General features: G+C 37.5%; 1 protein-coding gene across 3 annotated transcripts in view; it reads left to right on the top strand.

Annotated features, from left to right (window-relative positions):
- CHD6 (chromodomain helicase DNA binding protein 6) overlaps positions 1-16,883 on the top strand; it is a 144,588-nt gene extending 127,705 nt beyond the window's left edge. For all 3 annotated transcript variants that reach the window (XM_083358038.1, XM_083358039.1, XM_083358040.1), the window contains 8 exons: positions 190-1,770; positions 3,313-3,461; positions 5,881-6,087; positions 6,866-7,309; positions 9,244-9,426; positions 9,507-9,626; positions 11,182-11,286; positions 12,760-16,883. In XM_083358038.1, coding sequence (XP_083214164.1) covers positions 190-1,770; positions 3,313-3,461; positions 5,881-6,087; positions 6,866-7,309; positions 9,244-9,426; positions 9,507-9,626; positions 11,182-11,286; positions 12,760-13,662 — 3,692 coding nt within the window. In that variant the 3' untranslated portion in view covers positions 13,663-16,883. The remainder of the gene's footprint in view (positions 1-189; positions 1,771-3,312; positions 3,462-5,880; positions 6,088-6,865; positions 7,310-9,243; positions 9,427-9,506; positions 9,627-11,181; positions 11,287-12,759) is intronic.
- Positions 16,884-19,034: the final 2,151 nt, after the last annotated feature.

Here is a 19,034-nt window from a genome sequence, read left to right as displayed (position 1 = left end):
TTTAAAACTATTCTGCTATAGCATCTCTCTCTCTCTCTCTCTCTCTCTCTCTCTCTCTCTCTCTCTCTCTTTCTCTCTTTCTCCCTCTCCTCCTCCCCCTCCCCCTCCCTCCCCCTCCCTCCCCCTCCCTCCCCCTCCCTCCCTATATTTTGGTTTTATCTATTGTTCCTTTCTATTCTATTTCTGTAGGCCCAACAGATCCCAATATTTATGTGGAACCCATCACAGAGGAACGTGCTGCAAAGACGCTGTATCGAATTGAACTCTTACGGAAGGTCCGTGAGCAAGTGTTGAGGTGTCCACAGTTACATGAAAGGCTCAAACTTTGCCGCCCAAGCCTATACCTCCCTGTGTGGTGGGAATGTGGCAAACATGATCGGGACCTGCTAATTGGTATGGCTAAGCATGGGCTGAATCGCACAGACTATTACATAATGAATGATCCACAGTTATCATTTCTGGATGCCTACAGAAATTATGCTCAGAATAAAAGGACAGGGGTCCTTGGAGAAGAACACTTGTGCTGTCACCACCAAGCAAATTCTAAACTATATTATTCGCCTTTGTATAATCAAGCAGAAAAAAAGCAGGCATCAGCAGAGGTAGAAATAGATAACTGTGCTAAGCTAATGAACTCAGGGAATGATCTTTTGCAGGCAGAAAACACCTCTCAGGATGGCAGCTGTGAAAATTTCATGTCTAAGGTCCGAAGTATGATTTCTGTTAACTACGATGAGAGTTCTTTGCCTGACTCTTTGTCATGCATAATGTATGATGAAAAGGCCTGCAACAGTGAACATAGTTCTTTTGCTCGTGACAGCCCTAGCTGCACAGACATCAGCAGCAATGCTACCAAAATGGCAGAGGGCAAAACAGATGGGGATGAAGACCTCTCTAGTTGTGACGCTGAGACCATACGAGAATCCACTTACTTGGATCATTTGCAGTTTGGCAGTGATCAATTGGAAAGTCAAAATACAGGACAGGAGCTTTCAGAGAAGGAGACAAAGCCTTCTGAGAGTTTTGTTCAGGAAACCTGTAATGTCCTTCAGCATATGGAAAATCAGTATATTAGCCCCAAAGCAGTTCCATTTGAAAGAGATGGTGTGGAGAGTGTTCTGAGCATAGGGGTCTACAGTCCCAGTCTTCATAATTTTGATATCAAAGTACAACCTGAGAAGAGATTGATGGGCTTATTGCACGAAAAGAGTTTGCAGGAGAAATTAATGCAGAGTCAAAGCCATAGTGAAGAGGAGGAGGAGGAGGAGGAAGAGGAAGAGGAAGATCATCTGGAAGCAGCAACTGACATTGTGAAAGATAGCAGAGAAGCCAAATGTAGCACACAGGAGGAACAGAAACACAATTCATGTATTCTCACCACTCTGGGTGCATTCATGGAGGAAAGGAATAAGGTCCTAGTTGAATCAGTCTCAAGTGAGCTGGCAGCATCCAAATGTGATAGTGAGCCTGGGATGGGTGAGGACGATCAAGCTGAATGTGAAAGCCTTGAGGAGCACACCCCAGGCTTGCAGGAGATTCAGACCTGTCACCACCACTACCACCACTCTGCAAGAACCCAGGCTTCAGCAATTCAAGTGGAACTCCTTAAGTCACACCCGGTTTGCATGGAAGGAGACCTCTGGGGAGATGATACTGAGGAGAAGAGAGATAGTCCTCTTTCTCAACCTCTTTTTGAGAGTGAAATAAAGAGAGAAGAAGAGTGTGAGCACCAAGACCTAGAGAAGAGGGATGGAATCAGTCAAAATCAAGGTACATTATTGTGAAGAAATATTTCAGTTCTTTACATTTTTCAATTTGGGAATATGTTGGGCTAGAAATGTTCATATCAATAAAGATGATGCTACAGCTTACGCTTTGAGGCATGACAACTTCCCATTTATTGTTAAAATAATCTAAAACAAAAATAGAGACTAGTAGAAGGAGTTTTCTACTCCGTTTTAAAAACGGATGAGAAAATCATGTAACTACTGTATGCTAATTACTTGTAACTCTCTAGGTTATTACTTAAAGCAATCGTGAAAAAGTAAGTGCACCCTATATAAAGATTTTCCTTTTTTAAACATTTGTAGCCATATCAATATTTTAATCATCATTCAAACAAAGATAAAAATGTAATTGGGAAAAATATAAAAAATGACTGCAATTATTTATTCAACAAAAAATTAACAGATATGCCATTTCCTTCTGAATTAAAAGTAAGTAAGTACAATTGTAAGCCACCCTGAGTCTTCGGAGAAGGGCGGGATATAAATGAGATTAAAATAAATAAATAAATAAATAAAGCCCTACATGGTATAGAGCCTGGTTCCTTTAAGGACTTCATATCTCCCATATCTTCTGCCCGACTAGTTTAATTCTGCAAAGTTGGCACACTCCGGGTATCTTCAATTAAACGGTCATCTGTTGGGACCCCAGGAAACACACCTTTTCTATAGCAGCACCTGTCCTCTGGAACAAGTTCTGCCCCTTGAAGACCTGGGTCTTCATTCAATTTATTGATGAAGAAAAGTGAGATCCCTCACTTCATTCCATCTAGTCTGTTGTGCTTGACATTTTTTTATCTTTCTCTTTTGCATTTTATTGGTTTTACTGTAATTTCTTTGATTGCCGTGAGCCACCTGGAGTTGAAAATTGGGTGGTATACAAGTTTAATATATTGTTGCTTAATAATAACAGTTGTGCCTTTGGCTCTACCTCATATTGTCCCTTTGGCAGAAACAGGCTCAAGTAGGTGATTTTTATAATTGTCTACCAGACTGGGAGGAATTTTTTCACTATTCTTCTCTACAGAATGTTTTCCGCTGTGTGATGTTTGAGTGTTTGATGCTTAGTTTTTCAGTTAGCTATTAGCTACAGGGTCTGAAATCTGTTGTCAAATTTGAGGAGTCCAGTAAATAATCTGACAAATATTTTATTTTTTTCAGGAATGTTTCAGAACTGTAATCTATTACAATATTTACTGTTATACTTCAAGTTCTAGTCCATATTTAGCCATTTTTCTGCATAACAGCACTATCATTTGACTCAGCCCTCCATCTTCCAAGGTCAGTAAAATGAGGGCCCAGATTGTTAGGGGCAGTATGCCGACTCTGTAAACCACTCAGAGCTGTAAAGCACTATGAAGTGGTATATAAGTCTAAGTTCTATTTTAGGAGTGAAGAAAGCTCTGAAACAGTGAATACTCCAATTGACATCTAAGTATTTTATATTTCAGTCATTTGTTGAAAGTCATCAATATAGTAGTTTAAAACCTTTAGCTAATCTACTGTTTTGTTTTGTTTTTTACTCTAGATGGCTTTGAGAAGTTTTCTGAAGATGAAAGTAAGAGCTCCGCATTTGCTGTTCCTGGAGAGAATGATGAACTTCATGATGTTCGGGCGCCTACCATAGCTCAACTTTTACAGGAGAAGACACTCTATTCTTTCTCGGAGTGGCCCAAGGTGACTTTGTAGTTTCAGTATGCATACATAAAGGATTAAGGTCAATAGTCCGTGAGAATTGAGAGCAACTTCCCATGTCTTCTCAAGATTTTTTTTTTACATCAACAGTATCCGGAATTATGCTGTTTGCTGGGTTTGTCTTTTGGAATATATTCAAAAGAAGCTAAATCAAGGTGGAAAAAGTGTCCTCTTCATTAGAAAAGAGGACTTATTTTAATGAGTCTTCAGCCCTCTCAGGGTTTTCTTGTTGACTGGATTCATAGATCATTCTAAGCTGCAGAAACCATAATAACTTGGTTCACACACCACTGCTAATTAAAATAAATAAACCACAGTTTACCTTTTTTCCTCATTTGTCAAAAAAGAAGAGGATTCAGTCTCTGGTCATATTGTCTCAAAAAATTAGAAAAGGCAAAACAAACCCATATTTGTAGAATTTTAAAAGGTGGAGCTCAGACATTAATTTATTCACAAGATGGTTTACCTTGGCTTGGACCTGATGCAACATATGAATCTAGTCATTGTAATAACAAAGTGTAATTTACAGTTTAACATGTCCATAGATAACCTAGCCTTAACTTTGTATTGGACTCAGAAGCAACTGCAATTGAATTGGCATCCAATGCAGTTTGCAGAGCAAAGGTGTTATATGTACCCTTTTTTGGGCACCCAGTGTGGCTTGCACAGCCACACTTGGCACCAGCTGAAGCTTCCAGATACTTTTCAAGGGTAGCCCCAATTGGGGGATGACTGTATCCATTTATATTAACAACTGCTAATTCCCTATCTTGGAATTTTTTATCTTTTGAAATTTTAATAATATTATTTTTATTTTTAAAAAATATTAAATACAGATTTTTATGTTAATTTTATTGGTATGATATTATAGTTCTTTCTTCCCATTTATTTAATCAATAAATCCCAAAATCGGCAGTTCATTTACCCATTTTCAGCAAAAACTCAACAAAGGACTTCCAGTCTTTTATAAAAAGTAGTTAAAGTTCCTCTCTTAATCAAAGTAATTAATTTAGCCATTTTTGCAAACTCAGCCATCTTCAGAATCTATTTCTCCATTATTTGTGTTTCTGTAGTTTTCTATCTTTGTGCATATAATAGCCTTGCTGCAGATCATATATAAAACTTGAGAGTTGAAAACTATATTGTAACTGAGAGTTGAAGTCCATGAGTCATAAAAGAGGCAAGGTTGCCTACCCCTGCTTAGGGTGAAGCTTCTCAGATTGCTTTTTTTCTTTATACTTCATACAGGAAGTTGCCAGTTAATAACAAACTAACAAAGTTTTCTACGTAGCTCAGATTAATTTCTGTAAAATTAGCATTCTTCTGTCAGGCTACTTACATTATGCTGTATTTGATAGACATGAATGTTACTTTCTATAGCTGTTTTTGTGTTTTAATATGCAAAGTAAAAATGTTTTGTATGTGTGATTCTAATGGCAAGCCATCCTTTGGAGGGGGTCAAAAAGTCAAGCTCACAGCTCTTTTCCTTTGGGAATGTATGTAGTACTAGTTCCTTGTTTTACATATTTATAAAGGTTGGGCCATTTCTCTTTTGGAAATTTTTTTTAAAGCAGATATATATATATTTTTTTAAAAAGATTTTTATCTCATTTCATCATTGGCCATTCAATCAGTAAGATCCTTCTTTTCTTTTATTTGCCTCCCCAGCTTGATTCCCTCTTCCTAAAGTGCAGTTCCAGGGAGTAGCACATTGGAGAAACCTATCTTGTTGACATACTTCATAGATCTAAACTAATAATCCCATAATTTTTTAACGTGCAATCTCTTAGAGCCATGGTGACGAACCTATGACACATGTGTCACAGGTGGCATGCAGAGCCCTCTCTGTGGGCACGCACACTGTTGCCCCAGTCCTAGGCCTTCAGCTGGGTTTTATAAAAAAAAGGATCAATCAATCAATTTCAACTTCTCATGGGAAAAAAAAATATCTCGCAAAGTTGGAATTGATTGAACTTTTTAGTCCCACCCAGTCTGCTGTTACCACTGCAGCCACGCCCACCCAATGGGCTACTCCCACCCAATTGGACACGCACACCCAATTGGCCACACCCACCCAGCACCCAATGATACATGTGGGTTTTGGGTTGCAGTTTGGGCACTCGGTCTCTAAAAGGTTCCCCATCGCTGTCTTAGAGATTTAATGCAGAGGTTCTTGATATGGTAGGTACTCTATTCATAACTTTGTGTCTGCATTCCCAGGCCTGGGGACTGATAATATTCTTGATAAACAGAATAGTAAATACACAGCCCAAACAATCTCTCAACGTCCTATTTGTAAAGGAGTCCTAAGTTGAATTTGTTCACTAACTTTAGTTTTCCCAAGCATTATGAGACTATGCCAACATATACAACTAAACAAAGAATATCTATTCTTTGGCAGGATCGAGTGATCATTAACCGTATTGACAACATCTGTCATGCAATTTTAAAGGGAAAGTGGCCTTCTTCCAGTCAAACGTTTGACATTCCATATATGATGCCTACTCCTGCCTTAGTCAGCAGTACTTGCAATAGGAGTGGCTATACTGAACCAGAAGTCTCTGAATCCAGTTTCAGCAATGGAGTATTAGCTACACAGCTCCCAAAGGTAAGCTTGGATATTCATTCTATTAAAAGTTATTTGTATCATATTTCAGACTTCTGTTCCTATAGAGAAAACTATTGCATATTTTCTGTTTCATTGTACTTTACTATGTACTGATATATTTGATGTATCAAGGTTATGTGGCAGACAATGAAGACCATTAATGTGGGCTCCCAGAGAGACCTCATTCATATTAGTTATTGATTATTGTTAGTGGTCCAAATATCCAGTTAGTGATATAATTCCTTAGAGGGAAGTTGCATCTCTTTGATGTTTGTAGAAAAAAATTGTATGAGAGTTTATTTTATTTATTTATTTTATTACATTTTTATACCGCTCTTCTCCCGAAGGACTCAGGGCGGTGTACAGGGCAATAAATATAAAAACAGAATACAAAAGTTAAAAACGAATTAAATAAATGCCCGCAATTAAAACAATAATTAAAATATATTAAAACCCCTCCCTAACCCATCAGACCAGGTCAGACTCCCTCAGTATGCTGGGAAAATATAAGATGAAGACTATGTTAATTCTGCTTTTAATTTAAATTAAATTTGAATGTGACACTACCACTCTAGGAGAGATTGCTGCTTTCTTCAAGACAATTTTATTAATATTTTCAGCAAAGGAGGCAATGATGGAAGAGCAGAAGTCAACTTTTCTAACTGTTACGGGCGTGGAGCATCCCTTTTGTAAAGGGGTGCTATAGATTCTGTAGCTATACATTGTGTATACCACTAGTCATAAAAAGTGACTTTTCTGGCTCTGGCTTTAACCATAGGAAACTTTTCTGGCTCCCACCTTTGTCAAAGATGAATCGAAGCACCGGCAATCGTATGAATTTGAAATGGAGAGAGATACCAAGCACCAGAGTCTTGATCAGCTTGTAGCATCCCACTCCCATCCTTCAGCTGTATTAAATGGCTGGCGGGATGCAGTAGATCTCTCAAGAGTGCCAGATGGAACTTCAGGAAGCAGCACTCCGTTTTCCATGAGCACAAATATACCTAAGATAGGGACAGTGAATGCTCTGCAGGGTTCCCTTGGCATGGACCTGTCTGGAATCCTTCAAGCAGGGCTTATTCATCCTGTCACGGGACAGATTGTCAATGGAAGCTTACGAAGAGATGATGCTGCTATCAGAAGACGACGGGGTAGGAGAAAAAATGTGGAAGGGATTGACCTGATACTTTTGAAGGAGAGAAGCCTCCAAACAGGGCTGCCCGTGAGTACAATTCCCCATACATATTTGTCATTTTCACTTTTATTTGGACAATGGACCTAGCTCCCAGTGGGCCCTTGTTACAGCCTTGGGAAACCTTCTGACTATGATAGTTGAAAGCTGCTTTGGAGGCCTAGACTGGGCAGAAAGACAAGCTCACTGGCAACAGTTTTAAAAAATCCATCACAGTAAACAAATAAACCCTTCTAGCTTCCTGAATCAGTGATCCCAAGCCCCTGTCCCATAATCCCTACTGTTGCACTCTTTCACAATCCTGGATGTGGAGACAGTACTTTTGGCCACTGTCACCCCTCGTTTTACAGAGAAAATTAATCTTGTGTAAAAATTTGGGAGAAATACAGTTGGAAAAATTTATTTTGCTTCCAGCTTTCTTGCCTTTTCTGTGGGTGCTGGAGTGGCTGAAATGTAAGCTAAATTTGCCATTTTATTTATTTTTTATTTTATTTAATTCCATTTATATCCCGCCCTTCTCAGAAGACTCAGGGCGGCTTACAAACTTAGCCATTAGAATGAGACTACTGATTTCAGAAGATACGATTGTGAAGTTCAAGGTTAAACATGTAAATGAGAATTTAGGGTAATGGAGGAAAGTAAAATCTCATGAATCCAGCTTTAATTCACAGCTAATCTCCAGACGTGAATAACTAGACACATTCTCAGTGCAAAATAAGATTAAGTTACATGGAAACAGCTCACATTAATCCATGTTACACTATTTTCATCCGAGCCTAATTTTCATCTAGTTCAATTTTTTTCTAGATGGTAATTTCCTTCCAATTCTCCAATCCTTCTGCAGGTTGGAGGATATTTTTTTACTTAACTGAGGCATCTCTTCTTGGTATGAAGGCAAAAGAACAAAACCTAATGGAGTGGGACTGCTTTCTTTTAGGAACTCACCTGAGGTGGCAGCATTTGCCTGATTTTGAAGTTTGAATTTTCCAGGCTTTTCTGTAGGAGGACAGCTGTGTTAGAAGTATGTTAACAAAAAATCAGAAAAGGTCTGGTGGCATCTTCTCTAGTATATTTTATTAAAAGCCATAAGCTGTTGTTAGCTGCTGCTGACTGAAGTGAACTTCTGATTTTTTTGCCAGGCTTTCCTGGCAAAAGGTTCTAAAGGTTTAGTTTTAATGGATTTAGTCTTGTACCTGAACCATGTGAATTATTTTCTCCTCTTTTAATATACTTTCTGATCATCACAATACCCACATAGCTAAAACAGGAGGATATGTCAGATAGTAATTAGTAATTAACATAAAGAAAACAATCATATACTGTATTATTATAATGTGATATGATATTAAATCTTTTAAAAGAGTTGAAAATTTTATTATAAGCAAATCAAATTTAACCTAATTACTGACAAGCAACACATAGCAATATTAAAGTGTAGTAAATCTTTTGGCCATTCCTCACACGTGAAAGGTATCCCATTCTCAGTGCCTTGATAGATTCCAGTGTAGCCAGGAAAGATCTGTATCTATCTTATTCCCATCTTCCCCAGACATTCCTTTCTTTCTCAGCTGCTACTGCATATTCCTATTCTGTAGATTTCTTCCTTTAAATATTAAGTCCATTAAATGCACTAATGCAAGTCGATATTTTTGAAATGTGTTTTATCACATTAAGAGCAGGTAATAGAATAAATCTAAGAACAGTCAGGGATCCTAATATTTGCTGAGGTTTCAGTGGGATCAAATAATAGCACTTCAAGTTGAAGCCAGAGAAGAGCTAAGTTCTGAAAGTTTCCGTTGTCAGTCACTAACCCAGATAAAGTAAACCTGAAATTTGAAAAATTCCCTCTTTCCTTACAAGCAATTGTAATTTATGCAGTAAAAATCTACATATATGCCAGTGTAAAGTATTAGAATTTATATCCGATGCATGCCTTTTTCTCTCTTTCTCCTCATATTGTTCAGGAAGATGAAGGTCAGACTATAACAAGTAATTCTAATTCAGATGGGCCAGTCATAACTACCTCAAGTCAACAGACAGTTCCAGCTACTAATGTCCAGACAGATAAGATTGTTCCAAACAAGAGTCTTCTCGATTGGCTGAGACAGCAGTCTGATTACACTCTCGAAATCCCTGGCTTTGGCACAGTAAGTGCAGTTTTGTATTCCAGTGCTAGACAGTATTATTTGGGATTCGCTCATATTTACTCTTTTTTTTCCCCTTTCAGAATTTTTCAGAAAAGCCTAAACAGAGAAGGCAGCGTTGTAAAGATCCTAGCAAGTTAGACATAAATTCTCTCACTGGAGAGGAACGGGTGCCTGTGGTGCACAAGGGCACAGGGCGGAGGGTAAGTGGAAGCATTCTAAAAATAATGGTCTTTAGCCGGTAATTTTTTTTGCTTTTATTTAACATCATACCGTTCTAATCAATCAATCAATCAATCAGTCAGTCCACAATCTGGACATTTGATTTGGGTCTTCATCAGTCCATTTTCTTTTAGGGAAGGAAATGCAGATTCTAAAATTTGTCCTTTATTTCTTCATTAAAATCCTGTCCTGCGCTTTATGCATTTGAATTGCATATGCAAAAGGAGTAAAAACCTTGGCCTGGTGTTTAAACTGTAGACTTCTTTCTTTTTGAAGTTGGGAACTGCTAAGGAAAGATAATCTGATATTAAAAAACTGCTAAGGAAAGATAATCTGGTATAAAAAAAATAGGTTGGAACTGTGTCAGTTCAGCAAATCGATTTTTAAAAACTGGAAAGTTTGGTTAGCTAAACTTTAGTTATGGCAAGCTACGGTTATTTGCTGATTAAATTTGTTAGCTGAGAAAATAGGCAGTATTAAAGTGTTTTCTCCAAAATGTAATGTAGGAATTAAATAGAGATACAAGCATTAGGTGGAGATTTATACTACCTATTCTCATGTTATAATCTTAGAAAAGCACATATAAGCTAGATTGTATCATCTTGAAATTTGTCTCTACCACATGGCAATCTTCTCATCACATTTTTGAGTTCATATTGGTTAGTAAATACATGATATTTACTCTAGTTTATAGCAATAGGTTCCTTCCGAGTAAAAGAAAGGTAGAAAATTCTTTGTAGGGCAACTGAGTTAAGAACGGACAGCTCTAGAAAATCTTTGGAAAAGTTCAGTTTAGTTTTAAATTGTCTTTGTACATGATTAGGATTTTTCTATTTCTGCCTCTAAAGTTTCCTGAGGAAGAACAAATACTAGTTGCTCCTCCTCCGTAAGGATATTTGCTTAAAATACTGTATCAACTAAATTACGTTTCTTCTTTCTGTTTAAAGGGTCTCCCCACATTGTGGCATTCATTAGTACAGAGTAAGCTGGGAAAGTAGATATTTATTTTCTTGTACGAGGTATTAACAGCATAAAATAAGTGAATCTTTCTTTTTAAAAAGACAAGAAATGAGCTGTTGAAAAATAAGTGGAGAACTAAATAAGCTAAGTCAGGGGTGTCAAACTCAATTTCATTGAGGGCCACATCAGCATTGCGGTTGCCCTCAGGGGGCTGAGTGGGTATGGCCAGGGTGGGCGTGGCCTACTGGGTGGGTGTGGCTAGAGTGCGTATGGCCTACTGGGTGGGCATGGCCAGCTCTACATCGTTCGCATCAAGGGTGCCTATGGGGGCCTGGGCAGGAGTGGGACAGATCTGAGGGTCTCTGGCAGAAGGAGGGTCTCTGGGCCAGGGCCAAGGCAGTGGGGGCCGTTCCCTCACTGTTTCCAGGATGGCTTCGCGGGCCGCATGAAACCACTTCGCGGGCTGGATCTGCCCCCCCCCCCGGGCCTTGTGTTTGACATGTCTGAGCTAAGTGCTTAATTATGTGGCTTAGAAGTTTTATGCAAAAGAGGTCATTCTTTTACTGTGCTTTGCAGTTAGGGGGAGCCATGGCGCCAGCTTTGAAGGAGTTACCAAGGTGGCTTGATGCAAACATGGAATATGCTGTTGCAGCAGACTGGTGTGACATAGTTAAGCTTTCAGTAAGTAAAAACATTTGGGAAAGTCATTGCAGATATTCCTTGATTTATGACCAGAATTGGGATTGGAACTTCTGCTGCTAAGCAATGCAGTCATTAAATGACTCATCACGCAACTGCACCCTATTTAAAAAACCTTTTTTGCTGCAGTCATTAAGTGAATCCACCGTGGAATGTGTTCATTAAGTAAATCCACTGCCTGCCTGTCGGAAGCCAGTTTGGAAGCTTGCAAACGGTGAATATGTGATTCTGGGATGCTGCAACCACTGTAAATACATGCTGGTTGCCAAGCACCTGAATTATGATCCTGTGACCATTGGGATGCAGAAAATATTAAGTGCAAAGACCAGTCATGATCACTTTTTTCAGAAGTGATAATTTTGTATGGTCAATTAACATATTCCTGTTTTTGCTTCTTTTCCCTACCCTTCTATTTTCATGGACAAGTAGAAGAGTTTCTAATATATGCAACTGTAATAGTATTTTTATGATATCCCTGAGGTATAATTAAATATGAGATAAACTGTATGGGCAAGTTGACACTTAAGTCACATTTATTTTAACCACTGATCATTTGAATTAGCCACTGCTGAGTTTATACATTATGTTAAGCCACAAATCAAATTTACAAATCATAATACTTGTTTTCATACAACATGTTAAGCCAAAATGCAAATATATCACATTATGCCTTAGCCAGACCTTTTTATTTAGACATATAGCTTAAAGTCTCTGTCAAACTACCTTTCTTGCACTGATGTTTCATTTGTATGAACAGTCAGCCAAAATATCATGCAGTAATAACTTGATTATTTCTTTTCCTCACTAAACTCTTTGGATTTCATTAAGAAAGGGTTCTATAATTCATACAATTCCTTTTATTCAGGATTTCATTCTTAATGTATTCTCACAGTAATCTCAATGTTTTATAATGACTGCAATAATATTTTTTGGTAACTTTTGGATAAGAATACATTTTTAAAAAGATTTAGATTATTCTTGAAATGAGGGTGTAAGAGAGAGAATGAATAGCATTCTAATATTATTGAGTATAATCTACAATAAAATAGTTGAGGCTGAAGTTCCAAGTCCACTTACTCAGTAATAAATTCTGTTTAACTCAGTGGGCAACTCTGAGTAGTTGTGCATGCCATTGACCATTGTGTGAAAGGATCCTGGATTAGAAGGACTGCTTTCCTAATCCAAAAGTATTTTGCATATATTAAAATTTACTCTATTTTAGGGAAAATTGACAACTTTTAAATGAATACATAGCTTTACCTACAAAATCCAGGATCATATTTCTGTGCAAATAGTTTTGTCTTTATGAAAGTTTCCACATTGTGCATAATTCTGAGTAACACAGAATGATACTTGAGAATGTATTCCTTCAGGAAATACAGCTAAGATACTTGTTAACCTCAGAGTTTCATAGCAATAACTTGTGGAAATTTTGTTTTGTTTTTCACATCTCAGGGTTTTTTACCTGAAAGCAAGTTTAATCGTATTCTTACTGAGCCCGTACTCAGAGAGGTTGGACCTCGTCGAAGAGGAAGAAGGCCAAGAAGTGACCTCTTTAAAGCTCCGGGAATAGGAGCAGATGCTTCGTCTGGAATGGGACCATTATTCATGAATGGACTTATAGCTGGAATGGATTTAGTAGGACTTCAGAGTATGAGAAACATGCAAGGCATTCCTTTGACTGGACTGGTTGGCTTTCCTGCTGGATTTGCAGCAGTACCTGCTGGTGAGGATGTTAAAAGTACTCTGAGCATGTTGCCAATGATGTTACCGGGGATGGCTGCTGTACCACAGATGTTTGGTGTTGGAGGACTTCTTAATCCATCAATAGCAGCTACTACTTGTACTTCAACTGCTCCAACTTCATTAGCAAGCACAACTAAAAGTGGTACAACGCATTCAGAAAATGAAACTGAAGAGAAACAAAATACCCAAGGTTCAAACATAGAAGCTGTTTCTGAAGACAAATTGAGTCCTAATTCATTTTCTGATCAATCAGAACCTGCAATAACAACCAGTAGTCCTGTAGCCTTTAACCCATTTCTTATTCCTGGAATGTCATCTGGACTGATATATCCCTCAATGTTTCTTTCTCCTGGTATTGGTATGGCCTTGCCAGGTCTTCAACAAACCAGACACTCAGAGGCAACAAACCCAGAAAGTCAGAAAAGAAAAAAAAAGAAAACTAAAGGGGAATTAGCAAATGTGGACCCAGAAATGCTCTCACTGTCTGACAAGGAACATGCTAACAAGCAAAACTGTACAGAACAAATACCATATGTGTCAATGGAGCATGAACGTGATGTACCAGCAGAGGAGGAGGAAGAGGATTTAAAAGAAATTAAAGATATCAGTTAGATTGTTTTTGGTTTTTTTTCCTGGAAAAAAATTGTGGTTTGTTTCTCATCCCATAAATATTTGTTCTTGCTCTTTGTCCCCACTTTACCTTCATAAAAACTGTGTTTCTGTAAGTAATATTATCTACCTAATTCCTGTTAAGAAAACTATGGTGACATTTTAATAGTTGCAAGGTCTTGCCATAGAAATAAGCAGTGTTCTAACATTAGTGTGGGAGGAACAGAATTCTGGTTCATTTGTCCACCCCTCCCTTCTTTCAAACAGTAGTAAAGTATCCGATCTTCTCCAAACTGGTCATCCCTCCCTTCTTCCAAATAATAAGTAAATATGTGGTCATTCCCAAAACTGCTTGCTTGTGTAAAAGAAAAAAATATCTGGTAAAAGAAAGTGCTGCTTTTAGAGGAAAACATAGAAGAACACAGGAAAAGGTTGATGTTTTTACAATGACACTGAATTTAAAAAAAAAAAACAAATCTTGTATTTTGGAGTAAAAAGCACAGCTATAGTAAGTGCTAATGTGTATTTTTTGATTTAAAGTATTTCCCTATTTTATCATGTTTACTAGAATAGTAGTATAGACAGAAGTATATAACTAATGATTGAAATGCATATATTCATTTCTTTTTTTAAGGCATTAATAGTAGATATATAATTTCTTCCTGTTCACACTACAAAGTTTTGGAAACAAACTGCTGTAAGGGGAAAGATTACTTAACTTTTATATTTCTAAAAGAAAATCTTTTTTTATGTTTAAAGTGCATTTCAGTTTTTTTTCCTTCAGATACCAAGCCCATTTCAGCTCCTGCTGAGAAATTTATGCACAACTTACCTTTATTAAAAAAAAAACAGTGGCATGAAGAGGGTTATAGTAACTACCAATTATTTTTTCAACTTTGTACTACTCATTTCTCACAAAGGCACTTGGCATTTTTCCCCCAAGGAAGAAGAAAGCAATGAACTGGACCTAAGTTTTATCATTTTTTCTTTCTTCGTGAAAACTTTGAAAACTGATTTTTTAAAAAGATGTGGAATGGGTTTTTCCATTAGAGTTGACCTTTGGCAGGGATTGTCAAAGTTGCATAACTTGGCTTTATCCTTCATTTCTTTATCAGACTGTGAAAACATTTTTGCTATTTCTTTCCATTCCTCTTGAGCCCTTGCACTCTTAAATGATATTTCCCAGCATCTCTGCATATACATTTTGTGTTTTAAATGAAACTGTTTAAAAACATATGCCAATTTTCAATATTGAATTGCACCTAAAAGCAGTTTTTATATAGTTATCTTTATTCCCACTCCTGTGTCACTTTTCTTTCGCTTGGGCTTGTTCTAATTTATAGCTCGAGATTTGAGACTTGAAAAACAAAGTGGTGCGATGTTTAAATGGCAGACCATTTAAAGGGGCTTGGGAGTGTATGCTAGCATTCAGTTTCACACTTGGTTTGTCACAATTTACTGTATTTTTTATTTTATTTTTTCCTTTTACCGTTTGCTAATTTATCAGATGGTCCAAATGTTTTTGACATAACTATTTCAGTTTGCATTATTTATTTATGATGCTTTTTCATTGTCTTTTATACATTTGGGATTTTAAAGTGTACATGTTAAATTTAGCATCTCAAAGAAGTCTGTTACCCATGAATTAAAATTAAGGCTGCATGTTGCAGTGAATTTATACTATTGGGTTAGAATCAATATCAACAAATTACACAATTTGGTTACACTGTTGCAGAACAATTGGATAATATTATAGACCCTATTTAATACAGCTGTATAGGACAGATACTGTATGGCTATTGACAGATTTCTTAGAAGTGCTGCTATCTCTGTTTGACTAACATTTTGTTCAGCTTTGCTTCCAATGGAAGCAAAGAGGGTTTTTTCAGCTGTTAAATCCAAAATCAATATAATTTATTTATGTAAAAAAATCACTTGATATATTTTTGAACCTTTTAAGTACTAATAACTTTTTATTTAGTAGAAAAACCATGTACTTGCCCTAAATCCTTAAAATACAAATGCTATAAAACTTCATATATCTTGAAAGCCTTACTGTCAATGGATGCAAATCTCTATCTGGAGTCTACTTGTAATATATACGAATGTTTGGCAGGGTTACATTTATAAGGAACAGGGTTGAAACTGAATTTTAGTTTGTCAGCATGTTCTATATACCTTGTCCTTTCTTTTTTAATGTATGTTTGTAGGCTTCGTTTGACTTTCAATATGTGACCCTTTTGCAGTGTGAAGCTGTTCTGGCTTATTTACAGTGAAAGGCATAAATGGCTTTTTTCATATCCATTTTAAAAACATATACGAATTTCTCATTTACTTCATGAACACTCACACCAACATAAATCACCAAAAGATGTGCTGTTAAAATAAAGTGTCTGTGCTTGTACAATGCATAGATTTAAAGGTCAAAATTTTAATTTTTTTAATTTAGTGCCTATATTATGTGTTTCTTTTTTTTAAAAAAAACCTTGGTTGAATCTTGCAAAAAATGTACATACCTTTTTCTAGGAAATCTATTTCTGATTGTTTTGCTTGATTTGGAACTAAACATGAATTGCCTTTTTCTTAGCATGAGCACTGTTTTGGCCTGCAGCTTTTCTTTCTTTCATATTTTCTGTCTGATTGACCCAAGAATACCTTGCTGTGATAACTCTGTAACTGTTAAAAATAGCTTAGGATATGTCTCTGATTATAGAATATTTACATAAAATTCAAGAAACTAAGCATCAGTACTATTTTTAAACCATCCCTTACATCATAGTACTTTTCTGTGGTGAGAAGCCCAAGCTATAGAATTAGAATATTTCCAGTTTGTGTATCAATGGATCTGCAAAGAGGTTCATTATTAGGATAATATTCTAGTAATTCATGCATCATCCACTGAATCTGCACAGCATGTTTAACTAGCAAGAACAAAATGGTAGTTTTACCAGCTGACATCCTGAGAATCTCTTTGAAGAATGTGCTACAATGAAGATGCCAATAAATGATTTCGATATTAAATTTCCAAAAGAAAAATCGCTAATGAACATGCTTGCTCTGATTTCTTAAATCTGTTATTTTTTTTTAAAGAACAGGAATAGAATACTTTGTGTAAGATAAACAGGTTGTCATTCAAAATCTCTGTATGCAAGAAGTTAACCAGAATATGAAGATTTTAAAAAAAACCCAAGTTTGGATTACAGGACTTAATATAAAAATAAAGTTATTATTTAGAATATTCTACTTAAGCAGATATCTTTCAAGAGAATTAATTTCATTATAGGCATGCATTGTAAAATTTGTAATATATAGTAATAACTGAAACAATACATCAATTACACTCATTGTTTTGAATGAAAAATATATATAAGAAATTAAATTGAAGCAGGGTAGGGACTTGGAGTGAAGCTCATCAGTGGCCTTTTCTTAACTAGAAAGAACCTACCAGATTGTATAAGTTCTATTATTTATATCTTAAATTTGATCCATTATCAGCTGATAAGCTAGTCAGTTACCATCACCTTTTATCTGAATAGAAAACTTTAGAGATAGCACGATAAACCTTGTCACTACCATTAGAGAATGGGTGCAGAAATCTTGCCAAGCCTTAATATTGTTTGCTTAGTTTTAACAGTTAATTTTAGCAATTATAGTTTATAAACTATATTTCAGAGTTTATCATGATATGTGAATTCTTGTGCCTTGTTCAGTGACTCACAACTGAGCTGTTATCTTCCTGCTTTCTCAACAAAATAACAGTTTATCAGAATAAGATTAAGTATTTACTTCCCATCTCAGAACATCAGCCTTTGGGAATGGGATGTATCTAAAAAATACCCTTATTATTGAGAAAAGATTCCATCCAGATTGTGAACCCAAACCTGATCTTGGAACCAGCATTAAAACCAGGCAGCTTTTTAAATAGCCATGTCACATTCCTGCTACCTCTACACACACCCCCCCACCCCTCTTGCTGGTTTTATCTTAAGCCCTTTGAACAAGGTAATGAATGATTCATTTAGGAAAAACAAAAATGTAAGCTTGTTGCTTATATTCAACCTGCCTTAGCTTCAGATTTCTGTTCAGTTGGGAAGCATGCTGTGGAGGGCGTGGTTTCTTGAAAATGGGGAAATCCAAACTCATTAAAAACTTGTTCCACAATGCAGGTGATAATTTGTGTGCATTTTTAAGTTAAACAAATTTTGAAAGGCAGCCAAATTAGTTTAGAATATTAAAGTACCCTAAAACAACCAATGTGCTATGGCCTAGGTTGTTCTAACAGTACAACAGCAATACATGCAATGCAACTGAATAATATAGTAATCAAGGCACCAAAAAGTTCTTAGTGTTTTCTTTTTATTTCTTTTTTAATGATGTAGATTGACAGCATACAGTAAGAACATTCCCTAAAAATTCAGCAGTACGAGATTCTGTTTCAGTTACAGTTCCTTGGCTATGAATTGTTATTTTAAAAATAAGCACCTTTTACATAGAAACAGGACATGGATGTTTTGCCAATTCTAGGGCAATGGAATTTTCAAATCCATTAAGGAAACAAGTGCTCAAAAGGCACATGGATGCCAACAGAAAGAAAGAAAAAAAACCTATATGACAGTGTTGGCAAACCTTTTAGAGACCGAGTGCCCAAACTGCAACCCAAAACCCACTCATTTATTGCTGGGTGCCAGGTGGGTGTGGCCTACTGGGTGGGTGTGGGTCTGTTGGTCATAGAAGATTGGGTGGGTGTGGCCAAGGTGGATGTGGTCACCTCAATGTCGCTTGTGGGGAGGGAAACCTGTGGGGGGTGGGCGGGGGTGGGGGAGATCCAGGGGGTCTCTGGTAGATGTGGCGGTAGGCAGGAGGCTCATCCTGCGGGATAAGGCGAGGCAGGGTGGGATGCCATTGCCATGGGGCAAGGCAAGGGCTGGGGTGGCTGCTGCCTGACACCATTGGCCCCTGCACACAGAGCCAGCGAGCACATGGGGGCCGACGGTGTCTGTCAGTTGCCACAGTCTGCCGGCCCCTCGGCCAGCGTGCACTAGGGCTCCGCAGCCCATTGCCAGCAGTTCAAAGAAGCTGCCTCCGAGATGGATGGTCGGCTGACAGCTGAGGAGGCAGTGCAGTGGGTCATGGCTGGGAAAAGGAGAGCATGTGAGGCCAGGAGGGACGGGATGGGGGGGAGGGAAACCAGCCATGCTGGGATGCATCCGGCCATGTGGGACCTCGGCAAGTTAGCAGGTGGCTGGTTGAAGAACAGTTGCCACCTCCGAGGCATGGCACAGGTGCCCACAGAGAGGGCTCTGTGCTGCCTCTGGCACCCGTGCCATAGGTTCGCCACCACTGCTATATGACTTAAAGCATATATCTGGATCCAC

The sequence above is a fragment of the Vipera ursinii genome, assembly GCF_947247035.1.
Source record: "Vipera ursinii genome assembly, chromosome: 3".
NCBI lineage: Eukaryota > Metazoa > Chordata > Lepidosauria > Squamata > Viperidae > Vipera > Vipera ursinii.
This window is presented reverse-complemented; position numbering and strand designations above follow the sequence as displayed.